The 27,757-nt window shown below is 26.2% G+C and overlaps 4 protein-coding genes across 6 annotated transcripts in view; 2 read left to right on the top strand and 2 right to left on the bottom strand.

Annotated features, from left to right (window-relative positions):
• The first annotated feature begins 1,449 nt into the window (after nt 1–1,449).
• Nucleotides 1,450–4,031, top strand: LOC113553612 (Bardet-Biedl syndrome 5 protein homolog). 2 transcript variants are annotated; one of them, XM_026957018.1, is made up of 8 exons: nt 1,450–1,561; nt 2,464–2,615; nt 2,733–2,782; nt 2,894–3,021; nt 3,095–3,230; nt 3,345–3,446; nt 3,510–3,701; nt 3,765–4,031. In XM_026957018.1, the coding sequence occupies exons 2-8, from the start codon at nt 2,477–2,479 to the stop codon at nt 3,999–4,001; spliced, it is 984 nt and encodes a 327-aa protein (XP_026812819.1). In that variant the 5' UTR covers nt 1,450–1,561; nt 2,464–2,476; the 3' UTR covers nt 4,002–4,031. The 2 variants fall into 2 exon arrangements, with proteins under 2 accessions (XP_026812819.1, XP_026812818.1); XM_026957017.1 differs by lacking the exon at nt 1,450–1,561 and adding an exon at nt 1,838–2,166.
• LOC113553613 (DNA-directed RNA polymerases I, II, and III subunit RPABC1) lies at nt 4,011–9,916 on the bottom strand. Its single transcript, XM_026957019.1, has 7 exons — nt 9,732–9,916; nt 8,955–9,043; nt 8,757–8,818; nt 8,558–8,697; nt 7,614–7,753; nt 5,692–5,770; nt 4,011–4,163 (listed from the first exon to the last, which is right to left on the bottom strand). Exons 1-7 carry the CDS (start codon nt 9,786–9,788, stop codon nt 4,098–4,100), a joined length of 633 nt encoding a protein of 210 aa, XP_026812820.1. The 5' UTR covers nt 9,789–9,916; the 3' UTR covers nt 4,011–4,097.
• A 751-nt stretch (nt 9,917–10,667) lies between these two features.
• On the bottom strand, nt 10,668–11,650 carry LOC113552508. Its single transcript, XM_026955377.1, has 3 exons — nt 11,562–11,650; nt 10,823–11,152; nt 10,668–10,752 (listed from the first exon to the last, which is right to left on the bottom strand). The coding sequence occupies exons 1-3, from the start codon at nt 11,648–11,650 to the stop codon at nt 10,668–10,670; spliced, it is 504 nt and encodes a 167-aa protein (XP_026811178.1).
• A 7,813-nt stretch (nt 11,651–19,463) lies between these two features.
• The window catches only part of LOC113554135, a 133,004-nt gene continuing 124,710 nt past the window's right edge, over nt 19,464–27,757 (top strand). Inside the window, exon 1 of one of the 2 annotated variants that reach the window (XM_026957845.1) lies at nt 19,464–19,554. The gene's annotated coding sequence lies outside the window, so the exon portion shown is untranslated. The remainder of the gene's footprint in view (nt 19,555–27,757) is intronic. The other variant, XM_026957846.1, reaches the window with a different exon arrangement.

Below are 27,757 nucleotides of genomic sequence, written 5' to 3' on the forward strand. Positions count from 1 at the left end.
AAAGTATCAAACATTTATTGTTCTCAAGCCGTTATAATACAAATATTATAAAAATAGGTGTCGACTGTACTTTTGAGCGAAGACTTGTCAGCCTATAAATTATTTGATATTTGTATTGCTATTTTAGAGTAATTAATTTTATTATTAGTGATAGGTTTATTCGTACGATGGATTGTATTATTTTTTGACAAAAACATTGCATTTGAAAAAGTCAGTGTGTGTAATGTGTAAATATAATATAGGTACGTTGAAAGTTCTAAGTACTCACGGCGCCACGAATACCTACTATTTTTTAAATCACAACAATATAACTAAAGCCAGTATTTTCATTTTAAATAACTAATTTCTTCCAAGTTTGAACTTAAAATGTTTAGATGTAAAAATGTGAGGTTTTTGACTTTTACAGTACGAACTTTTTATGATGAGAAACCTTGTATTCATTTTTCAATCTTTAGCTATAAAAATTAAAAATTTTATAAACTCTTAAACTTAACTACAAAGTATTTTGTAAATTTAAACATATTGTGACAAACTATTAACTTCACATTTAAAAAAATTGTATAAATGTATTTTTGATACTTTTATTTTGCTACCTAAGCATAATTTATCAAGAACCCTGTATTAAATTTCAAGCTATTAGACTAAGCCTAAATATTTTTATATAAAAAAAAAATAATAATTTAAATGATAATGAAATGTTTCAAGCTTTTATGATTGATATTTTTAAAATTATAATAAAATAGAAAAATCAATCTTGACAAAAATCACTAGAGAATTATTTTTGTAAACCATTTTATATTATTATTTATTTATTTTAACAGTTTTTTTCTAATTATGACGTTTTCATAGATCATTTTTTTGAACTTTAATTGCATATTTTTGTATTTTTTGAATTTTTCAATGCATATTTTGTCTGTTTTTAGTGCATATTAAACACTTTTTAAATGTTAAATGTAAATTCATAGCTCTGCTAAAAACCATAAAAAAAACTAAAATATTTTGATGGGCAGGTATTTGCAGAATACGGAACTCACAAAACATCTGCGTACCTACGTGTTAGCGGTCGTACGTCGTTATGTATCGTCAAAAATCGATATTAGGTACCGTATAATACGGGGATTATGAAGTACATCTGTTATAATTCAGACTGAAATTTTGTTTATGATATTTTTATGTTTATAATACTTGAGATACTTATGATATGTTATCTAAAATAATAATAAGAAAAATTAAAAATTATACCAATGAATTCGAAAAATTGACTATTTAAAAAAAATATATTTAGTGTTTCCATTCACCAATGATTTGTTTTAAATGAATAAAACTATGATTTTTAAACTAATGTTTCAATTCACCTCAATCAAAGGTTAATTGCAACAAGGGCATATAAAAAAATATAATAAAAAAAGTTAATAAGTTATATTACCTATGATTAACAAGGTACCTAACAAGAATTCTATAAAAGTGTTTTCTTTAATAGTATAGTATAAATGTCTGATTTTTAAATTAAGTTCAAAGTTGGATAAAATTAAATAATTGTTGCAATTCACCTCATTTTACGGTAAATTATGTTTAATTTATTAGATCGAATATTCGACAATCATTTATAAATAGTCGATAGTCCACGATGTTTTTTACAAATTACAAATATGGCAACATATTGTTTGTATTTATATTATATACGTTCGCGCGTTATATCTCATAATATTATTATGAATATCATTTTTGAATCAATTCTTGATTGTTTGAGAATCGTTGTCGTTGCGTGGCAACATGTAGAGACCTACGCGACAACACTTTATGGCTTATACAATAATAATACAATTATTTTACATATATTATTACGATTGCAAAATATTCTATTAATCTTTGAGCAGTTGTAAACATACGGTTAGTTGTCACCATCATAGAGTAATATAATATAATTTTATATTATATAATATTACTCTATGGTCACTATTCAGTGCAAAGTTCGGTTTTATTATGGTGCAGTGTTAGATTGAATACTAAAAACTTTCGTCATAAACAATAATTGTTTACGTTTAAGATAATCGATCAAAATAATTAAATGTTATTAATTTGGCCACACACACAACTCGTTTCTAACACCATGGATTTATTTGAGACATGGGAAGATCAAGAAATCCAATTTGATTTAAGTATTAGGTAGGTAATTATTATTTATTAAACTAACTTATATAATTAAACAAATTGAAGTTATTTTTTCTAAATTTATTCATTATATAGGTATTTAATTATTTTAGGTTCAATATTACTTATTTGTAAATGGAATTAAATGTTTCTAAGTTCTTGGGATAATTAATCTCAAAAAAACAATAAATACCTACTTATTATCAGCACCTATTGCCTATTAATTGTATATTATAACTTTATACAATTATAAGCATCAGAACTTATTATTATACATAGACATTTGACTAAAAAAAAAATGTTTTATTCTAGCAAAGCGTTGAAGATGAGAAACGGAGAAAAAATAATAGATCGTTTAGAATTTATTGAAGATACAAAAGGAAATAGTGGTGATAAAGGTGTACTTGTTATTACAAATTTGAGAACAATCTGGCATTCAATGACTTTAGCAAGAATAAGCTTATGTGAGAAAAAGTACATAGTAGTACTTATTCATAATTGTATAAAATTGATTTGATTACACTTATAAATATTATGTAAATCATTATATTAACATTATTTTATACGCATAATGCACATAGCTATTGGTTACAATTGTATACAGGATGTTTCTACAAGGATTGTTAACTCGGTAAGTGATAAAATACTTTATATATTAATATATTATGTATCATGTGCATGGAAGATTGAAAGTAAATTGCTTAAAAACAAAAAACAAAAATTGAAAATATTAATATCTTAGAGATTAAAAGGAATAACAGAAGCAATTTATATTCAAGCCAAATACAATGGATTGAGATATGAATTTGTTTTCACAAATCTGATACCTGGGAATACAAGGCATTTCACATCATTTATTGGAGTTTTCAAGTATACAAACACAAAAATATTTTTTATACAATTTACACTATTCATACCAGTTGTACATTCAATTTGGTTTCAGAGCTTATAACTCCAGTAGACTTTATCGAGAATTAAAACTTAGGGGAGCAATATTGAAGAATGGACGTTTAAGGCTATTGATGTTCGAAAAAATGTATTCAACCATTAATGGTGTATGGAATTTATCTAGCGAACAAGTAATTAGCTAATATCAATAGAAACTAGAAACATTTATTTTTAAATTGATACTTATGGACTATGGTTATTATTGTTTGACTAATAATTTGTATATAACATTAATTATTTATCAGGGAAATTTGGGAACGTTCATAATAACAAATATTCGATTAGTGTGGTATGCAGAAAGTAATGAGACATTCAATATATCGCTTCCATACATTCATATAAATTCTGTATGATACAAATTAATTAAAACAAAATTGTAATCTAATGTAATATTAATTTTTCTGCTCTAGATAAAAATTAGGGAATCCAAGTTTGGCGAAGTGTTAGTGATAGAAACAAATGGTTACAGTGGAGGTTTTACACTTGGATTTCGAATAGATCCCAAGGACCGATTACGATCAGTTACTAAAGAACTATCATCATTGTTTCGTATTCATGCTCAAGCGCCAGAATTTGGAGTACATTTCGTTACTACAGATCAGGTTTTATTTTTGATATTAACATTGCTATTATATATTTATTAAATTATACTATATATGTTTTAGATAGAAAATAATGAACCCGTTCTAACACCACCAACCCTCTCAAACTATGATGAATTTGAAGATGAGAATACAATAGGTGTTTCAAATACTTTAGCTGCATACAGTGTAAGTAAGACGGGTAAAGAAGATGGACTACCACAGTATGATTCTGCAATAGGTTTAGCAATTGAAACATTGCCAGAAGGTTATACAATGGCATCTTTGTGGGAAGTTATACCAAGTACCAATAATAAATAACACATAATGTACCTAATAAAGATGTCTTATATTTTATAATTATAGTATAATATTTTTTTCAAGTGAACAAATTACAATAGCTTTTAATATTCAGATTCAGCATACTAATCTGTATGAAATGTAACGTCCAGCAGTCTCAGAATTTCGTACAATTTTTACCACCTGTGAACAAAATATGTATTCGCTTAAATGATTTATAATAGAATTAAATAAGATTGTATTCAATGGCAGTATTTAAATTGCCACAAAATAATTATAACCCTACCATTTTTTATTCACACTGTGTAAATACATTTTTATTTTTGAATTATAACAAATAATATTATTTAAGAAAATGTCAGTGTTCTATTAGTCTTCCCTCCTTGACTCAAGCACAACACGGATAATTTGGGTTCAGCAGAAATAATCTTGTGTTGTTAGGTTTAGTATTATAGTTAATTGACCTATTATAAAACTTAAATTTAAGAACATTATCTGTATTCTTATGCTAGCTTTTCTGTGATATTTCAATTTTGAAGTATGACGATCATTTTTATATTATGTTATACATACTCATTAGTCATAACTAGCATAAAAATTGAATTCTTGCAAAAATTTAACACAAGAATGCAGATAATGTTCTTAACTTTAAATTAGATGACAGGTCAATTAATTTTATACTTAAGTTAATAACGCAGGGTTAGTTCTGCTAAATGTTAATTTTCTATGTAGTGTGTGGAATATGGATCATATTAGATATAATTGTTATTATGCTACACAATAATTACATTTTGCTATATATGTTGATAAAATGATTGTTATTTGTAAGTATAAGGGTTTTTAGTGATAGGTAATATGGACATAATATATATATCAGATATTTGTTAGTATATTATTATAATTGCATTATTTTGTTTATTACAAAATAAACGCCAAACTCTTTGTAAATTAAAATCCATACAAGATTTATTTTCAACACATTACATAATGTTTCAATGATATATCTTAAATGTTTCCAATATATTTTGTTTAAACAGACCAAATTGTTAAAAATTATATCTTAAAACGCTAGCTGTATATCAAATTTGATTACATTTGTTGTAATACTAAAAAAATTGGGGTAAAAAAATAAGATTTTAAAACTTGGAAAATTAAAATATTAATGAACAACTTATAATTACATATAAAATAATAATTGTGAGAAATGCTAATAAAAAATCAATAGTTTAATCATAATACATTTAATAGGATAGGTAGATGGCGTCAATTAGTGTCATTCATCAAATGTGAATGATGTTAATTAATGCCATTTGTAGTGAACATGTTGAATTGATTATCAGAGTTAAAACTTAAAGAAGCCAGTAGGCATTGTTAAATTATCTATTATAAGTAGCGCTGAAATATTTAAATACTATTTCTTCCAATTTTTTTGAATTTCAGTTTAATAGGAGCAATTGGGGCTATTTATTAACTTTTTATTACTTTACTCATTAGTCATTATTAATCATTCAAATATTTTATTTATTTATCTTTATATGTAAAACTTTGATCCATAGCCTGGTCCTAGTACCCTATCTACACCCCATAAGTAGGCCATCCCATCTACACATTTTAAAACATCATTGATAAATCAGTGAATGACACTGTTTGTTATTATAAATTATATCATACATATTATAAGTATTTATTTATAAATTATATTCGATCTTACTTGTCCTCTTTTTAAGCCAAAGTAACGTGAAACTGGATCACCAACTTGAATTCTCATAAGCTGGTTTTCTTTTAATTTGCTGATTTATTTTTAGTTAAAGAAAATAACATAATATATGTAAAATTTATATACTATTATAGTTTTTTAAAAACAAATACTAAAAAACTTCTCACTATAAATAAAATATTATTAGACTTAACTAGTAAACATGGTATATAACAATACCAGTACAATATTATTTGAAACATGACATAGTAAAGTAATATATCTTGATAACAAGCATGCTTATTTATAACCACTATAAACTGATGTAGTAATGTAAAACTATAACTTATAAGGCTATAACAAATACAGGATAAAATTATTGCACGATAAATTAAGTATTTTAATTATATTAATACAATATTATATTCATAAAATTAAAATTTGATGAAACTATAGAATAAGAAGATTTCCTATATTTGGGTAGCATTATAAGCTCAGATGGGAGATGTAAAAAGGAAATTATAAAGCAAATATGTCAAGCTAAGGTGGCATTTAATAAGAAAATAAATCTTGGTGCAATAATGCCTCTAGTGCACAGTTTAGGAACAGATGGTATAGGATTTATGTCTCTATTTTTCACATAAAAAATAAATTTTTAATTATCAAAAGAGCAATAGACACAATGACTAAGTCGAATAATGGTATTAGGGCCAAAATATTCATGGTTATGTCCACGAACTACTACATAACATAGGACTGGACATTCCAGACAGGGAGAGGGTGGGACACCAGTCACAAAGCTGTACAACTCCGTACGTTTGCGACTGTAATGCTATCTAGTGATGTACTAGATTTACTACATATTATATTTAACTTTTATGTAAATATATATTTATAAATAAACTTATATAAAATCAGAAATCAGAGACTTAATTACATATTATATATGTGGTTATTTACTTTGACAAATAATAAGATTTGTGATATTTGTTTATCAGCATTTAAAGAAGGTACAAATAATAACTATTAAAAACAATTAAAAGTTTTTCATTTGTATCATTTTTTTAAGAGGACAGTCAATATAGGTATCAAAATACCTGAGCCATCACTAACTAATATAAAATCATGAGGAGGATTAATATTTCCCAATAGGATAATATTAGATATTATAATTGGTTTAGAGGAAGTATTTAAAAAATTGTGTGATAGCTATAGCGTATTTCAAGAAACTGTTGATTTTTTCATGGAAAACAACCAACATTTAATTGTATTTCCTTATGCTAATCACAAAAATGAAATTTAATTATACGTAATAACTTATTATGTCACTATGAGAATGAGACAGTATTATTGTATATCAAATCAAAAGCAAGTAAAAATTCATGTAAAAAAAAATTTCTAAATTTGAAATATAGTAATGTAATTATTAGGTAGTGAATACCAAATAATAAAATCTAAAAAGTAAAAAGTTTGACAAAGCACTTAATTTGTTCAATCGTTCAATGTTCAGTAAGTTCAAAATTGTATCAGCTATCACTATGACTTATGTTTATCACGTACGAAGAATTTACTAACAGCACAGAATAGAAAAATGACACCAGAGTGCAGTTACGCAGCAAATTTACGAACACCAAACAACTCTGTAGCCATCTCATTTTATACAGTGTCCAGTCCTATGTAGTAGTTTGTGGTTATGCCAATAATACAAATAAAGGCTGTACTTAGGAGGTCCAGCTCTCCCACCTCAAATTTTTCTCTGGGTAGTCTTGATATAAATATAAAATATAACAATACATTTTACCTTTTACCTAGCATTTCTACTCTCAAATTTTTTATTTGTATAAAAATTCCATCATATATGCTTAATTCTATAATATATTTTAGTATACCCAGTGTACTATAAAACAAACTATTATAGGTAATCCAAAAAAGGATACTATCTGCACAAAAGTTCTTGTTTCTCATCTGGCGTCAAAACAATGTGTTCAGGTACTAGTTCATGTTCAGTTATGTTAATTAGAAGTTCAGATTCCAAAAACTGTTCTAATATGTATTTAGGAGCCATATCAACTAAAGACTAAAAAAAGTAAAAAATAGAAATTATAATTTTTGTTGCTTAATGCACATTTGTCATGTTAAATATAACAAAGTACCATTTATTTTTTCTGAAAAAAAAAATTAACTAAATCATAAGTACTACAGTGAAAACTGTCTATTGCAGAATAGCATGGGAATATAAAAAATATAATATTAAAAATATAAAAATATAAAATATTCAAATATTCTGGATTATAATTTTGTATCAATTTTTCATATTGATAAGTTGATACTTTTCATTTAACACATATAATTTGGCATTTTTATACATTTTTAAATGAATGTCACTTTTCAAGTACAAGGAAACTGTTCAGTGTAACTGTTGGTGCATGACTGTTTCACAGCTTAAGTTATGAGATAAGTTTGAAGCGCAGATATGATAACTAACAATACAAATTACCTAACTGATATAATATGTAGAGCAGTTTTATCTTAATTATCGTTATATGATGTACCTATACCTACATACTTATATCAACATAACATGACGTGTGTTATATTTTCAGTTTATGCAAGGTTTTTACTTGCGTGGGACCTACAAAATCATTCCGTTTTCGCATTAGGAAGGTTCCATTTTATTGAGGTTCAACGTCTATAATAAACTATAGGAGTATACCGGGACTATAGAAAAATACCGTATTAGATAGTTTTCCGTTTTATTCAGGGTCCACAATACACAGTTTTCTCTGTATTTATTTTCAAAATTATTTTATTACAAAAAATGGTTTCAGGGACTAAATTAATAGCTTTTTATAAAATTAAGATTATTAAGAATCAAATATACTTGTTTTGCACTTGGAGTCATTCCTTGTTGAACAACAATAATAGCACGAGTAATGGTTTCTTCTTGCATCCTCTGACAGTAAGTTTTTATAGTTTTTATACCAATTTTTGGTTCTTCAGGAAAGAAAACAAACATTTGATCTAAAATTGATAATGAATTATTAAAATATTCGATGTATAATATTTAATACTTTGTATACCTGTAGGATCATCATTATGAGCCACAAGGACTATTAAATCACTACGTCCAGGTCTTTTTTCACTGTAAAAATATGAATTAAAATGGTTAAAAATCTAGAAATAAATATGATATTAGTATATTATATATAAATACACTTAAAAACATAATCGTATATAAGATTGAATTATTTTTATAAAATATTCAAATTTGAACAAACCTAGGTTTATCTCCAAATTGTTCTTTAAACTGTTCTAACGTTTGATCCAATTCATCCTGCGTGACTAAATAACCTCTGTCATGGCAAAGCTATAATAAAACAAAATTATTAAATAATTATCAGTATTTTTTGATTATTGTATTTCATTGAACATAAGGGAATATTGTATTTGTTATTGTACTTTCATTGATATCAATTTTGTGGATCATATTTCATATTTTTATTTTTTTACTTGCATTCAAATTTTATTTAATAAAGTAGTATTGTAATATCTGAATAGTAATAGTTAATTTATGTTTTGAAAAATTATTTTATAAGATAGAAAAGGTATAACTAATTGTAAAACTAAATAAAATTATTATTTAAAAAACCTCGAGTATTATGGTAAAAGATCATAACTTCAGTCACTGGAGTATGATAACTGAAAGGTACCTGATTTATTTATTTATTTGTTATTATATTAAACAATTTTACATAAAATATTTTATCTAGAAATTCTATCAGAAATTTAGCTACAAATCAAGTGAAAGAATTAAATCAATTAATTTATTAAAATCTTGGTTATGTACCTAATATGATATAATTTGTTCATTTACTACTTATTCAATTAAGTGAAACCATTTTTTTCATTATTAAAAAATTGAGTAGTTGGTGTCTGTCCATTTTGGTCGTTAGTAACCTTTTAATATGTCCACTCAAACAATCAGGACTGTGAAGCTATTCTAAATGTATACTCAGTGTAGAATTTAGATATTTGTGTTATGATATTTATCTTACCTGCATAACAGTTTTACGAATACGCCATAGTTTGTACGATTCACATTCGTCATCCATTTTTCAATTTATAAAAAATAGCCTTCTAAGTTACAGTTCAGAATTGTAGTCATAAAATAAACGGTTAACAATAATAGAACAACACAATACATGCGTTAAGCAATGTACACTAGATAGTACTGTTTATTATAATCACGATTATAAGTTCTTAATAATCGTGGTTATAATTGATAGTTGATACTACAACCAGTGATGGTAGATGATAAGCATTCAGAATTCCCAACCATAAGCCTTAAATTTCCCTTTTTAATAAAAATTTCCCTGCAAACATTTTTCTTGGAATTTTCTAATTATTTATTCGTTATAAATATTATAATATTACTCTGTATTATAGACATATATCTTTATATGTCTATGCTCTGTATATTAAGTTTGTATAAAATATTTAAAAAAAGTTAATATCTATTGGTCATCAAATAATATAAATAAATAGAGAATGAAAGGCTATCTTGTCGTATGCGCTCTATCGGGGACATACGACTGCAGTATGCGCTCTACCGTTTTTACCGCTCTAATTGTAAGTAATATAAGTAATTATTATTTTTATTACACCATACATAGGTACAAGCATTAATTTTATATACAGATAAGTCTAACTATGGGAATATTTGGAAACCGTATTTTTAGATTTCTAACCGGCACGGATTACGATTACAATTTATAGATTGCAAAATAAAATTATTATATAAATTAAATCATAAAGTAAAAAATCATAATATACACGTAAACCAAATAGTCAATAAAAGAAGTAAAAAAAAAAATAATAATAACATACGTACAATTTAATAAATAATCAACCAATGAGTCAAGTGTTGTACCATATCAAATGTTGCATACAATTATAAATTTAAAAATAAATATAATAATATAGGTAGGTAGTTAAAAAACTTGTGCCATGTTTCTCAGAAACGCGTCAAATGTGTCAATCTTGTTTAAACTTCTCCACCACGTTTCAATAAGATACCTATAATAGTTATTAATTATTAAATTTATTTATATAATTTATTATATTATTATATATAATTATATTATACCTTGGAAGTAATTCTGGAGTTGTACCACACATATATTTTACAACTTTTAGCCTCAATGGGCGCCATAAACTTTTTATTCTTTGGGTATGTGCTTTTGATATTGGATCTACAAAATTTTCGGTATGATTTACAACATTGTGACTGTACCCGATATCCGAAAGTCCATTATAACCTGACCAGCCATCAGAATGTATTGTAGACCTAGCAATGACCTCTCTTTGTATAATATTGTGTAATGTAACCTTGTCTCTTTTTTGGATTACAAAATATCTTCCTTTGTTATTATCACATAAACCGAATACCCATGGTCTATCAAGCCGTCTTCCATTTCTTGCTCCATTTTTTAGAGGATCAATATTTTCCGAGTCATCATCGACGTTAAGATTTTAGTATGGTAAATCTCCAAGTCGAAGTCCTCCTTTATTATTATTTCTTGATCTCGTAACAAACATTCGTCTACTTCGATAACTATTCAGGGTCCTCTTAATTTATTGCGGTTTTCAAATATTCACACGGGTTCATCATGACACAAGCGCATTCAGTCACACACTGTATGAGCTGATTTAGCAGTTAAAGTTATAATTGTGGACTGCTTTAAATATTGACGGCAATAATAAACTAATTCTAGTTGTGCTCCAATGATGAATCCACTATTATTACGCCCATTTTTATCCAAGTATGTCCAAAAACGATTGTTCTTTCTAAATATATAGGTAATTAATATTATATAGTACCTTACCTTATACATTTAGTGGTTTGACACCCTTTCATATTACACCTCAACAATTTCCTTTGTTTTCCGCGTTCTTTTTTTATAAAATACTTCATTTCACCACTACATTTATCGCACAATACATTTTCAACATTTATTAAAAGTTTTTTAGAAATTCAATAATTACTAGCCGATTAATCGTTTTGAATTATGGCATAAAATTCTTTTGCAAGCATATTGAAAATTGAAAATAAAAACCTTGTAAACCCAAGAACTGTCAGCCAAATAACTAAATACACAATCAAAAATTATATCATGCAGTAAAAGAGGGTGCTAATCTTTATTAGCATTAAGTAAAGATAGTAAAGATAAATTGAATAGTAGAGCGCATACGACAAGCGTGCCGTAATAACAGGTAGATCGACATCTACGGTAGAGAACAAATGACAAGATAGCCGAATAAAAATGAAGGTTTAATTACTAAAAAAAAAAATTAAAAATTAATATCGAAGACTTCGTTAAATTAATGGGTCGAAACGAATCGGTAATCATTGCCGGAGACCTGAACTCTAAACACGGTATTTGGGGCTGTCGTGTCGACAACCAAAGTGGACGCAAACTTAATACTTGGATTGCCAAAAACCGTTACACAATACTTGCACCAACAGGTCCTACACATATTCCTACGGACAGTAAAAAACGACCAGATATCTTAGACGTTGTAGTGACAAAATCATTTCCGTTTAGAACCAAGCAAGAAACACTTGCAGGGCACAGTTCTGACCACAAACCAGTAAAAATAACATTTTATTGGTAATTACAATTCATTGACCAATTTAAGCTGGCTGCACCCGGAACGGTTTGACCACGCGCGTTTTCGGATTATGATCCGCGGTGTTTAGAAACCGCTTTCGCGGCTTGCTTACACACATAGGTGGTTTTTAAGTTGTTATATTTTACATAGCTACGACTCACTTTAAGATGATAATTATATATTGAAAATATTATTTTTACAATGTCTGATTCCGTTGCAAAATATTAATTTTTTTTCAATATTTTATTGATATATATATATTGCTTTAAGTTTAATATTTATATAAAAAACATACATTTTTTAATATTTCAATATACAATCATTTAGATATAGTAACTATACTTTACTGATAACAATATAAAAATATCGAATTTTGTATGAATCTCATTTTTTCGTCTTTTTACCGACAATAATTTCTTTACTGATAGTTAAGTTATTGTACATTTGAAAAAATAAGTTAACATCCATTATTGACAAGCGCATTATCTTTATGATACTAGTAGGTATGAAAAGTATGTTCTGGATCACCTCCCCCTTGAATTTACATGTTAGTTCATACGACTTTTGTGTAGGAAACACGCAGTACACAGCACCTCCTAAGCACCATATAATATAACTCGATGCATTCATATTTTGTGTATTTGTGAAAATATTTTGCATGCATTTACTTATATAATTGTTTTACTTTTGTTCATATTTACTCTGTATTACATTGTTACACGACGAGAGTGTCGATTAATATTTAATTTCTGTTCTGTGACTAACTGATTTGTGTAAATCTGGCTACGCACGGAGTGGTTTGTTAGCGGCAGTTTTGTAAAAAAAAAAAAAAATATTTAAAAACCGATTTTAAAACCACCAATGTATGTAAGCAAGCCGCGGAAGCGGTTTCTAATCACCGCGGATCATAATCCGAAAACGCGCGTGGTCAAACCGTTCCGTGTGCAGCCAGCTTAAATTGGTTGATGAGATGCTTAGGTCTGTTGGAGACTTTGACTTGTGAATGAATACGTAGGATTTGATGAGAAACTGACTAATTTCAATGATGGTATAATAGTATGTAGTAATATAGTATATAAGAGTATAGATCAAGTGGCCTGCTCTTGTCTAAATTGATACTCGGTACTTCAGATCTTATAAGAGGGCGTCATAAATACTAAGATGAACGACCATAACGCAATAAATGTGTTAAATTGGAACGCTAATGGAATACGAAATAAAACGGTTGAATTAAAAGAAATCCTAACACAGCACAACATAGATGTTGCGTGCATAACTGAAACTCATTTAACGAATACCCACAATATTGATATACCCGATTACAAAATATATCGCGTAGATCGATTCACAGAATTTTCCGTAAATGGAGTAAAAAGACGTCGTGGTGTGGGTGGCGTAGCCTTACTGGTTCGCGAGAATATTATTTCGCAGACACAAATACCTTTAGACGATCTTTGTTTAGAGTGTCTGGATGCCGTAGCGGTTTTGATAAACATTAATAATAAACCAACGTTGATGGTAAGCGCTTATCAAAAACCAAAAAAAATTAATATCGAAGACTTCGTTAAATTAATGGGTCGAAACGAATCGGTAATCATTGCCGGAGACCTGAACTCTAAACACGGTATTTGGGGCTGTCGTGTCGACAACCAAAGTGGACGCAAACTTAATACTTGGATTGCCAAAAACCGTTACACAATACTTGCACCAACAGGTCCTACACATATTCCTACGGACAGTAAAAAACGACCAGATATCTTAGACGTTGTAGTGACAAAATCATTTCCGTTTAGAACCAAGCAAGAAACACTTGCAGGGCACAGTTCTGACCACAAACCAGTAAAAATAACATTTTATTGGTAATTACAATTCATTGACCAATTTAAGCTGGCTGCACCCGGAACGGTTTGACCACGCGCGTTTTCGGATTATGATCCGCGGTGATTAGAAACCGCTTCCGCGGCTTGCTTACATATATTGGTGGTTTTAAAATCGGTTTTTAAATATTTTTTTTTTTTTTATAAAACTGCCGCTAACAAACCACTCCGTGCGTAGCCAGATTTACACAAATCAGTTAGTCACAGAACTGAAATTAAATATTAATCGGCACTCTCGTCCTGTAACAATGTAATACAGAGTAAATATGAATAAAAGTAAAACAACTATATAAGTAAATGCATGCAAAATATTTTCACAAATACACAAAATATGAATGCATCGAGTTATATTATATGGTGCTTAGGAGGTGCTGTGTACTGCGTGTTTCCTACACAAAAGTCGTATGAACTAACATGTAAATTCAAGGGGGAGGTGATCCAGAACATACTTTTCATACCTACTAGTATCATAAAGATAATGCGCTTGTCAATAATGGATGTTAACTTATTTTTTCAAATGTACAATAACTTAACTATCAGTAAAGAAATTATTGTCGGTAAAAAGACGAAAAAATGAGATTCATACAAAATTCGATATTTTTATATTATTATCAGTAAAGTATAGTTACTATATCTAAATGATTGTACATTGAAATATTAAAAAATGTATGTTTTTTAAATAAATATTATACTTAAAACATTAGATATATATATATATGCCAATAAGCAAGTTTTACACAAGTCAGTTAATGCTTTTATACACAGAATATGATTACATATTATTGGTCAAACATCTTCTGTTTTTGGTAAAATAAGATGTACAATAATCAGCAAGAATCAGAAGATGAATCGGATGTTCAAAAATAATTGTCATCATCTGTGAGTCGTTGACCTCGTATTATCGTGAAATGGGATAACTTTAATTTTTTTCTTTTACGTTTTGAGCAGTGTGAAATATGTATTGATTTTACAATGATGTGTGATTTATATTTTTTTTATGTTTGAAGACAATTTTTATAGTAGATTTATTCTACGATAACGAATTTAATCAAGTCTTTAATTCAATTGGCTTAAAGTATAAATGTGTTAGTACTTTTTAAAATAATCTTAACGAAAATATTATAATTTATTAAAATTTCAATTAAAATAATAGTCTGAAACGCTAGGTTACCAAAGAGTTAGACTCCTCTGCTTAGAATTATTTCTGTATGCGATGATAGTTTTATCATTCAATTCAAATTTACTATATTTACTATTATTCACTGCAGTGTTCTTATCAATGAAGAAGTAAACTCGACACATATTATATGGCTAAGTGGTTGCCTTTACTTGATGGCTTTTATATTTAATTATTTTTTTAGCTTAAATAAGCTATTTATATTTAATAAGTTAAGGTCAATTAAAAGTTATCCTTTAATAATCGAAGAAAATAATATTTTAGTATGCAAATATTAATTATTTAAAATATCAATAATATAACACTTATTTTAGGATTACTATGACATCTACTATTCTTTTTTTTACATTGTATTAAATGGTATAATTTATGATTGTAAAATTTTCAATGTTTTCAGATCATATTTTTTTCTGTTATATTTTTTTTAGTGTTATTAGATTTCCACCTTATATTTGTGGTATTTAGTGGGGTAACGTTATGTAGGTTTTTATAGTCATGGACATATTATAATCTTACCTATTGATATTATCATATTTCAAAAAACAAAAAATCATCTATTAAAATTAGCAGTTAAAAAAAGTTTTATGTAATTTAAATATATATATATATATATATCAAGTTAGCCCAAAATAATTTTCAAAATTACCTTTAACCAAAATATATTAAATTCAATTCAAAATAAAAGATATTTTTTACAGTATGTTGTTAACCTATATATATAATAATGTACTTCATAATACATATTATATTGGGTAGACGTTAGTTTCGAAAACATAATTTGGACAAGTCCTGGATAATATATGTGGTTCACGAAGTTTCTAAATAATCAGAAAATAAAAATTTAGTACCATTTTAATGTCCCGAAAATTTTAAACCACGCGTTAACTCCTTGCTTATATTAGTGTGCATCACTGTACTGGACACGAATTTTAAACGATGTTTTGCCCTTTGCGGTCGCCAAATGATGTTGATCTTCATATTATACTCGTTTATGTATAATGCCTATCTGGTGATTTGCGTGGTGCCGTGTAGATACTTATTAACTTGGATTTTGTATTGCTACTTTAGTAATGTCGCAGGTACCTGCGACTTAATGTATCGATTGAAATCAATTTTTCAGTTTGAGGAGCCTCAAAATTGCGATTGTGTCATTGAAGATAATAAGCTGGTGCATGTATATTATTATTATCTATGTATTACAATGGTCAATGGTCAATAGTCCAATCCAATTAAAAATATTGAATGTTTTAAAAGAATATACGATTTAATTGTTTTATATTGATAATATAATATTTTTTGTACCATTAAATACGTATATATCATTGTTTTTATTACTAATTGTAGTTCATTATTTTTTTCAATTCATAGTTCATGGATTATCTATGGTGTTTTTAATGTTTAATTTACGATCGGATTACGATGGAGCCAGATAAATTCAATTTCATCGTAATGGGTTCGAACTGGATTAATTTGCCAAGGGAAAATTGTCATGTATGTGGTTAGGAAAATGGACGCCATAGTCTATAAGATGGCAAATGGGAACAATTAATTTAATTAAAAGACGCGAGCCCTTGAAAAAACAATTTCGGGGAGACCATGTATTTATTCTGAAACCGAAAACTTTTAACACGTAAAATATAGCCCGTAATACAATTAAACTACTCTATTGTCTAATCATACTAGTATTATTCATTAATGATTATATGTTTAAAAAAAAGGTGGTAAGAACATGGATATCGCTCTGCTGTATATTTGGTGTCTAGTGGATCACTATTATGAGCGTGTTAAACTTGAATTCAATGATATATCATTGTATTCGAAATACAATTTTGAGCGGAGACGACCTCTCACTTACATCACTCGTAAAATAAATCAAAAATGCCATTGCGTATTAAAATTCATAATAATATGATATAGTTGATATACGTAAAACTGTAAAAGTTACGTACTCTAACCTTCTGTTCCCACAAATGTTTTTAAATATTTAAATTATAACAAATTAATTAACATCGTTATTATTATTGTTTAAATAAGTAATTCAGTCTTAATTTGAACTTAAAATGTCTATACAAATAATTGCTTTAATATATTTAATAAATTTTATGGTTCAAGTATGAACTTACATATGAGGAATCTTGTGTTCAATTTTCAAAATTAAGATATAAAAAAATAAGTTTTAAGAATTTTGAACTATAAAATTGCTTGCAATTTTTTGTGACTATGATGAATTTTTAACTCCTAATGTATATAAAAAAATTGTGCTTGTGCTTATGTATTATTAATATTCTTTTATAGATATAAGAACAACTTTTATAGGTTTTATATTACATTTCTTAGAACTTGAAATAGTTTTAAAAGAGTTCAAAAACTTTGAAAATTTTATCATTATAATATAAGTATATAAAAATAAATATATTAACAACAGCAAACAACTAAAAAAAAAATCACCATAGTTTGAATATGCAATATTGATTGCACAGTTATATTGAAGGGAACGAGAAAGTTGACAAATAACAGAAACAAACTTAAAATACAGTACATATGAAGACATTCTGAGATCAATAAATATAGCAATCGGAACAACATGGTCAAACAAATTGCAGACAAGAAACACCAAACTAACTACCGAGCGCTAGAAAAATACAAACAAGGTTGCAGAAAAGAAGAAAATAATTTAACACGTCTAAGAATAGGACAAATCCGATTCATTTATGGATACATAATGAACAAGAGAAACAAACCATTGGACAACTTGTGGAGTTTCGTTTACAACTCAGTAGCGGATCCAGTGGTCACCCAAGGGGGGGGGGGTGAATTTTCAAAAATTAAATGACCATTTTTATATAACCTGTAATTTATTGGAGGCTAAAATAATAGCGTTTCTATATTATTATGAACATTAAACAAGTCAAGAAGAATCATAACGGAGAATAAGGAAAGATAACGGGGAATAGTAATAATACACCCCGAGGGGAGGGACGATCGCCAGGCATACATACATCAAAAACACACTTCGATTCATAAAAGAAATTAATATTGATAATACATATTGTGAAAAAATGTTCAGTAGCATTAAAGTAATACTTTTTGTAATATTACATGTAAATAAAGTATAAATCAAATGTCAGTCAACGGACAAGCAGCCTAGACTTAATTTTTTACCTCCCCCCTCACAAGTATCAATTAGATCCAATTTACATAAATCACTAAACGAACTATTTTTACTGCTCCAAAAAGTGTTAACAGATAAAATAAAAAATAAAATAACACAAATAATTGTAAAATCAATGCATTTATCGCACTCGCAGTCCAAAAAACTGAACACATTTAATTTGTTGATTTATTTATATGAAGTTCTCAAAATAAAAGATGAATCGCTCGAATAATTCAGTATCATAATAAATATAATTCCTACTAATTTTAATTCATAATAAAATTTATTTTCTAGAAATAACGTGCAAAATGATCTAGATCAGAATAATTAATTTGCAAAACTCAACTATACGCAATCTGATATTAATAAACCCTTATGAAGATTTTTCATTTCTCGTTTATACAACGATATTATTGTATATTTATACTCGATTCTTTAAGAACTATATTTTTGTACCATTAAACATTGAAAAAAAAAATTGTAATAATAAGACCGGATTATACTGAACGAACACTTTAAACACGTTTCTAATAATAATTGTAATAATAATTGTGTGTTGAAAATATAATAAATATATAAATATAAATATTAGCGTCTTAGTACATTTAAAGGCACTATTAGATACTTTTTATTTTTGATCATAATGTGCGTTACATCACTTACATTTTTTTAGTGCCATTAATTTATATACAGTTTAATACACTATTTTTTTAAGTAATGGTTATTGTAGTTTATAATATTATAATAATGATTGGAAAAAATGCATTATTAATTTTCTTGTATTTGATGCAGACGACAACACAATGGTATGTATACGCGATAGTAATGATATTACGATACCGCCCGAAAGTTTACGACACCGCTTCGGCGTCATCGGGTTTTACCGCGTTTTATTTTCTGTTCCGGACATTCCGGTACCCGGCAGTCGCGTGTTAGGGTCCGTCCGTGACGTGTTTTCGGCATTTGCGTTACCGTTGGTCCGTGGAAAAATTGCTATTGTAAGTACGATTGTCCGAATATATTTAACTTAATTTTTTTTATTTATTTGTATATTTTAATGGTTTATATCTGTCAGCAAGTTATAATACGCGAGGGATAAAATATTTAGATTCGGCATCATATCGAAAATGTCTATAATAATACAATATAATGATACCTACTTTTATTTTTGTTCTGACTTCTGATACATTCAAATATTTCTTCATGAGTTTTGTTTTCAATACGAGTGCTATAATTTTATTTCTACGATTTAATAATTTTAACAGCGTAGGTATGTTTATAAAAATATTTTTAATCACTACGTTAAAATAAATATTTTGTAAATAAAAAAAAAAAACGTTGATCCGGGAAAAAAATTAATTGACTTAAAATTTGTAAACTATTCAAACATACGAGTATAAATTATAAAATTGTGTTGGAATATTTGATATGAAGCATTATCGCTTTAAAGTATTATTATTGATTATAAATACTATAATATAAAATTATATAAAATTATACTTTCATCATGTATTTTATTTAACTGGAATGTAAACACTTAATATTTATTAGATATTAATTTTTAATAATATTAAAAAACTAAAGCAAGTAGGTACCTACTAATAATTCAAATTTGAGGTTTACCCCTTTCACCGCGTGTATCTACATTATACAATATGTTTTATTAATTCACACTTAATATGCATACATATTATAAGGGAGTCAAATGCATTGATAATATTATTTCAAGTGAAGTTAAAACTTGCTATTAAGTATTTCATTAGCTTACTATACAGATCAATAGATGGATTATGAATACGCATAATTTATTTAAATTGTGATATGTATTAAGGAATATTTTATATACTATGACTAATGTATCGGCTTTTAATCAATATACATTTAAAAATTTACGTATTTAGTTTATCTATTTAAATATGTTAAATTCAATTTTTATAAAAATTAATATCGTTAAAAATAAATATTATTCTGTATTATATTTTTAATTTTTAAAATATATATATTTTAATATTTATTGCGTTGCAATGAAATTATTTGCACTTAAAATGTCATAGTTTTTAAGTTACAGTCTTTTAAGAAAATAATAATCTTTAAATAAATAATAGACATTTTCAAAAAATAAAAACGCTAAAAGTTCATATTATTTGCTTAATTTAGTTGTTTTTATAACAGTAATCAGAGTGAGTCAAATGATTTTCTGTTGATGGCGGGGAGTTTGATTTTTAATTACATTATTAAAAATTTTGAAATAAGGTTATACGAGTTTAGGTTAGGTATATATTATTCCTCCCTCATCCTTCTGTTTTACCATCCTTTTTTATAATATTAGAAACTTTATAGTTAATGACTTTCGTAAACTTAAATCACGGCGCTGTGAATAGGCAAAACGTATGATGTTTATGTTTGTACTTAAGATAATATTTATTGGTGTATAATTGATCGAATTTATCAGTTAACACGTTAAACTAGTTAAATTATGGGAATATTTATATTTATATTTCTAGTTGCCCACAAATATTTTTATTTATTATAAAAAAAGGTTTTAGGAGAATATAATTTTTTTTAAATTAATATCGGTAGTGGTTTTGTTTGATTTTTTTTCTATTTTGGTTAATTTTATTACAAAATTGGTAATTTTGTTATTTAAGTATTTTGTTTGATGTATAATTATCTAATAATGCTGATATAAAATCCACTGTTACCGAGATAATATATAACTTAATACAAGTAAAGTTTGTTTTACTGCAGTTGTGTATAGTGTAAGAAATATACTGACATCCTAATTTGTTTAGGTTTATACAAATACTGTGTATCTTATTTAAATTTTTTCATTATTTGTAGATATCTATTTCATTTTTATTTTTGTTTTTTTATAGTTACATAATATATCAAATGTATACATGGTTTTATACGTGTATTATTTAATTTGATATTTTTAGGGGTCTTCACTAATAATTGTTGTATTTTATTATCCTTGATTGTGACCAGTTATTATTATTATCTTATTTACATGTTAGGTTCCGAAAAATCTGAACCAACAGATAACTATAAATTTATTTAATATTACTATTGTACTATGTATCTTAAAGCGTTTTAAGAGATCTTAGTTTGTGCATAGGAAATAACATTTGTTTGATCTTAAAAGTATGCTTGAATGTTCTAAAAGTATTGTCATACTTGAAAAAGAACTAGCTGAATGCTGACAAAGGAATTCAGTATATCACGGATCTTCGACTTTTGAAAGCAAATATAATGATATAAGTTCATAGATATATTAAATTGTTTTTTTTTCACTTAGTATATAATATTAATATGATGGCTTAAAAATATTTCTTTAATATGAATTTATAACTTTACTATCATAGTAATCGGAAAATAATGCTGTTGTCAATTTGTATACATTAATAACCAATATATGTTATACACATTGTTATGGAAGTTATGATTATATAGGTAGTATTTTTGTATAGGTACTTAAGAATGCGATATTTACTTACTATATTTTTGGATTCATAGGTAAATACTAGTATTATAACTAAAATTCTAGTTTCAGGTGAAATTATAATTAGATTAAAATCGTTTCATAAATACAATATTTTGAAACTATAAATAAACCACAACAATACTATTGTAAAATAAATAATTATTATTTTTTATTACAGACTTAATTCAACATAATTTTAATATTAAATCGTCAAATATTTGTTTTTTTCACTTGTACTCTATATGTACCTTAAAATATTTTCATTCAATAATGCATTTGAAAAGAAACGGTTTACTGTTTAGTGTACTTATGTTGATAAATAATTTTAATTTTTAACTTATATTTGAATAGTTGTATATTCGGTTAAAAGATGACACTTTTTTTTTTAATAACATATTACTATGTAAGAATAAATAGTTTATTCTACTATTATTCAATAAGTTATGAATATTAAATTAGCAAGTAGGTACTATGTAGGTAGATGTGGAATACAGGGTTGTTTCACGTGTAATATTTAACTTATCAAAAATGAGTTTACAATTTTTACATTAGTATTATATTATATAGTCTATGATTTATGAATACCATAAAAAAATAAATTAAAAGATGAACTAATAATTATTAAATTAAAATTTAACTTCAATGTATTTTTACACCGACTGTTTCATGTTTTTGTTATTATATTTAATATTATTTTTATATTGTAATTTATGAATCATAGAAATATATTTACCGTTAGAAAATTAATGTATACAAAAGGTGTCACCACTATAACAAATAACAATTTATATTTGTATTTATATGAGTATTCTGTTGTCGTGGTTTTATTGTCACATAGTACATTTAATTGATGTATAATCATAAAAAAGTTATATTGGCGAAGAATGGGAAAAATCGATCGTCTAATTCTAATACGACTAGAGTACAAAAATATGTTTCCCAATGCTGGTAATAAATAATTTTGAACCATCAGATTATATTTTATTGGATGAATAATAGATTAAATTTTGAGCTTCGTATCAATAAATGCAGGGCATAGCCATAAAATAGAGCTAATAAATTGTAGTATTCCAAACTCATTTAAGTAGTTCTGAGAAAAGTTTTTATTGAAACTATTTTTACGACCTGTCAGCTGAGTATATTATATACTAAGAATAAGGTGTCGGACGAACAATTTATTAGTGTCGTTTAATTATAGTAAAAATGTATCTCAAGAGTCTCTGAAGCTATTGGTTTAATAAAAGTGCCAGCAACAATATTGTGAATTCCATCATAATGAAATAATATTTGTTATATTGAGTTTAAGTACCAGAATATACGGCAGATTGTAGGTATAATATAATCGCTAAATATGTTAATCCCCTTTTATATTTTAATAATGCAGGTATTTTCAAATTTTAATTTTTAGAATTTTTTAGTCCACTTAAACATCAAAATTTTAAATACTTAGATTGCATTTAAAAATTCCAAAAATCAAATTTTAAACAAACTGTCTAAGCATTAAAAAACAAATTGTAGTAATAATTAAACTGTACATATACATTTTTATTGAAAGATTTTTAATTTATGTAACGTGATGTTTTTATTCAAAAAAGTATTTAAATTATATAATAATATAGGTATGTTGAGTTATTTTTGTATATCATACGAAAATTAAATCAATACAAGTTATAACTTAAAATGTTTTAAAATAAATTTCCGATTGCAACATAATTTAATCTGAGTTATTATATTTTGTGATTAATATTTGTAATAGGTACTCATATATTAAATCTATTAATTAATTCTGTAACTTGATAATATTTTACGTATTTTTAAAACATTAATTTTAATTATTTATTTTTATTTTTTAGAAAACTGAATTTATATTTATTAATTATATTTATTTTTTTAGTTTGAAAACTGAATTCGGAGATAATTTTTAAGTTAAGGATAGGTACTTACAAGTCGAAATTGTATTTGAGAGCTTCATGCAGTGTTGATCCGTATAAAAATCATTAGTTATGAATAGATTATTATTAATTGACCAAATTAACATTTTTTTTTTTTACTTAACTTGAAAACTAAATTGCTTTCTACAATTACAATATTAATATAATATTATAATAGTAACATCAGTAATATTTTTCTTAGGACTTAATTGCACATAATATATTTTTTCTTAAAAAGATTAAAATATGAAATATTTTTTACACGGTATTGTGTATAGATGGTAAGGCTTAACAGCAAATTATTTATTTATCAAACTAAAAAAAACTATGGGTACCTATTCCAGTAATCTAAAAAGATAATATTTTAAAAATAAATAATCATTTATTTTTGAATGGGGGAGAAATTATTTTGATTGAACTTCAAGGCATCAGTGTAACAGTGTACCTTTTGAAGAATAAGTTAAGGGGACACTTTTGTACATTACTTTGATCGAGGAAATTGTAATTTACCGGATTTTATCATTACTATATAGGTGTTTCTAAATTTATTTTTCACGACAACATTACTTAGTTATGTCATTCAACCACACCAGGTATAAACCTCAAACAAAGCGATAACTATCATTTAGATACCACTTTTTAAATGATTTATTATTTTGTAGATTTGTTGATTCAAAAGTAATGAAAAAAGGGAATATACATTTGATGAATAAGTACACTAATACAAATTACAATTTTCAATACAAAATTCAATATTATATTATACCTAAGTGTTGTTTTTTCATTGATTCTATTTGATTTCAATAATATGGTGTACACAATTTTGACGTATCCAGCATAAATATACATTATGTTATTGTTCTATTTAAATAACACTTATCAATAATTAAATTATTACTTGTTTACTATAACAACAGCCTTTAATCGATTAATCAATACTTGTCAATCGTCACTATTCACTACTTATATACTATATTTATACCAAAGCTCATTCAATAATAATAATAATAATAATAATATATTATAAATATTGGTATGATACAAATATATTAAATTAATATAATGAGTAGAAAAACTTTACCTTAATTTATTGATTGATAATTATATTTATTTTAATAATTTATTGCTCGTTTGAAAAATAACTTACTATATTAGTTGATAACGTGGTTAGAATACTTTATTTTTGTTACAACGTCTGAATATAAATACTTATATAAAAATAATATTTAGTTTCGAGTACTTAAAGTTTTGTAGAAATTGAAATATCGTTACTTTTTCTATTAGCATTAATTGTATCTCATTACAATATCTTTGTACCAGATAAAACAAAATATGAATGAACTATGTAAAGACATACAATTTAATATTATCCTTATATGATTTCAGTCTTAGTGTACAAATTTTAGAAGGGATGTGATGATTGTTGAGCTCTACACTCTTAAATCTCTCAAATATCAAGCAGTTCAAAATGTTTAAAAGTTTGAATTCAAACATATTTAACAGTTTGAAAAGTTGAAACAAAATCATGTTCTAAATGTTTAAGTTAAAATTTTAAAGTAAAAAGTTAATGTTGATGACAGATTAGAACTATTATTTATTTTCATATTTTCAATAGGCAAGTAATAATATTTATTATATTGAAAATTGAATAAACATTTTAGCTGTAAATAACAATTTATCTTGTTATTTGTGGTTAGGCAAAAACGTGTAGTTAATCATCATCTGTAATAATTATAATCAATATTATAATAATTCATCTATTTAGACTAATAATATAGTAGTTACCTATACTAAACGTGGCTATAGTTGTGGCATATTATTACTTGATAATAGTAGTTGTGCCATTGTGGTACATTTTCGATAAATATTTTGTATTTCTCATTTCTCAATAACAAGTACTTTTAGGCCCAAGAAAAAAACACCACAGATCAAACGAAAATAAAAATATTTATAGTAAAATATTGAAATACTCATTTGTATTTTTTTTTATATTAATTAATTTTTTTTAAATAGTTATATTTCATAAAATATTTATATTTGTATTTATATACTGTTTTAATTAATAAAAACGATTCATTTTTTACGACACACTTTATATCATTAGGGAATATCTTTTCGGAAACACAGTTCCATACTTTTAAAGCATGCCTAATCTAACTGCGGTTGTTTAATCTTAAAAAACCATTCACATTAATAATTGTAAATACATAATATTATCTACACTAAATAAATATTGAATAAATGAGAAGAGAGTTACATTAAAATTTATTAAATTTGTATTAAGTATTCCGAATATCTACTTTTGAAAAATATTTTTTTGTTTTTCAATACATATTTCCGAAAAAAAAATATTCAAATACGTATTTTGAATTCAAAATACATACTTTAAATGGGTATTTTTAACATATTGTATGAAATTATTAATATCCAAGTAATTTGTTTACACTTATAACCATTAAAGATAATAGTGTTGTAGGGCGTTAATGTAGGAGTAATAAGAAATTGTAAATAATGTGTTGCGGTCGTTTCGTAATTAAATTAATACATTTACAATAGGTAATTGTTTAATTTTCGTTCAGTGTCGTATGCGTGAAAAAAATAAATCGTTTTAATTTATCTATTTCGTATACTTGAGACATTTTTGCAAAATTATACTAACTTTTATTTAAATTATCGTTTAATTATCAGTTGATTGATGAAGTGTTATCTTATAATTATTGTAATCCTTTGGTTTTCACGGTACTTCAGTGTCCAATTAATCGTTTAACCGATCGTAGTATTTCACTATTGAATAGGTAAATCATTTTATGTATTAAGTTTAATGGACTTCATCTGCTCTTTAGAGTTTTACGTGGCTGTTGACTGGGAGTAGTAGCCGAGAATCGTCATATTGAGACAGGAGAGCAAAATATCCGCTTGTTTATGAACTTCACACACACATTTATATAATACATACTCGTATATATCATTACCGGTGACACAATTTCCGCAAACGTAATTCAATTAACAGCCGGTGCCATTTATTTTACTCACTCACCCGTGTTCTAATAGAATTCTTTACCATGTTCTCATGCGATCCTAACATTCCCATCCATCGTCTCTAAAATACACCCATCCGTATTTAATTTGACTAAATTTGTTCGACTGTTTTGGCACGTTCAGCGAAAACATTTCTATTGGGAAGTGGGAATGACGTATAATACAAGCCCGATAGAACAACAGGCGTTAAATAATATAATAATACACAAATTATATTATTGCGTATTTCGTATGTGATTCAAAACTAAACCGTACCAGATTTATCACCGAAATACTCGTATTGTTAATATTATTGTTATATTATTTATCGTTATAATTATTAGAATATTGATTGCGTGTTATTGCGGTGAAATCTAGTTTACAAGGGGAAATTTTCTGCAATGTGTGAAAAACGCATTAAAAAAAAAAAAATAGATGTTTATTACAATTTACAAGTCAGACATTTGCAATAGTCACACAGAGTGATAAATACTGGAAATATGTTTTATTAGTATACCTACAGAAAATATTACAATGAAAATATAGATATTTTTTTAACGCAAAAATTATTATTTAATTTAAAATTATAGGTGGAATTTTATGGTTCGATTTTCATCTTTGAGGATAGTATTAAATATAGCTAATTGAGTCTTCTTTGTACTTTAGTAAGGTCAAAATCAACGCAATATTATTACTATTTGCGTATAAATATTATTTCGATGTCGTTTTTATCGAGTACAACAAAATTAATTATACATTTTTCCCAAT

This window comes from Rhopalosiphum maidis, chromosome 2, assembly GCF_003676215.2.
Source record: "Rhopalosiphum maidis isolate BTI-1 chromosome 2, ASM367621v3, whole genome shotgun sequence".
Lineage (NCBI taxonomy): Eukaryota > Metazoa > Arthropoda > Insecta > Hemiptera > Aphididae > Rhopalosiphum > Rhopalosiphum maidis.

Bases quoted from the DNA above. Each gene is read 5' to 3' on its own strand.
- LOC113553612 (XM_026957017.1), top strand. From the start codon at position 2,069: ATGTTATTAATTTGGCCACACACACAACTCGTTTCTAACACCATGGAT. The intron at 3,231-3,344 runs GTAATTAGCTAA...ATTATTTATCAG, and splicing joins GGAATTTATCTAGCGAACAA to GGAAATTTGGGAACGTTCAT. The intron at 3,447-3,509 runs GTATGATACAAA...TTTCTGCTCTAG, and splicing joins CATACATTCATATAAATTCT to ATAAAAATTAGGGAATCCAA.
- LOC113553613 (XM_026957019.1), bottom strand. From the start codon at position 9,788: ATGGATGACGAATGTGAATCGTACAAACTATGGCGTATTCGTAAAACT. The intron at 9,044-9,731 runs GTAAGATAAATA...GTTTTATTATAG, and splicing joins TTCGTAAAACTGTTATGCAG to CTTTGCCATGACAGAGGTTA. The intron at 8,819-8,954 runs GTTTGTTCAAAT...ATATTTTTACAG, and splicing joins CAATTTGGAGATAAACCTAG to TGAAAAAAGACCTGGACGTA.
- LOC113552508 (XM_026955377.1), bottom strand. From the start codon at position 11,650: ATGAAGTATTTTATAAAAAAAGAACGCGGAAAACAAAGGAAATTGTTG. The intron at 11,153-11,561 runs GTAAGGTACTAT...AAATGGAGCAAG, and splicing joins CAAACCACTAAATGTATAAG to AAATGGAAGACGGCTTGATA. The intron at 10,753-10,822 runs GTATAATATAAT...TAACTATTATAG, and splicing joins ACTCCAGAATTACTTCCAAG to GTATCTTATTGAAACGTGGT.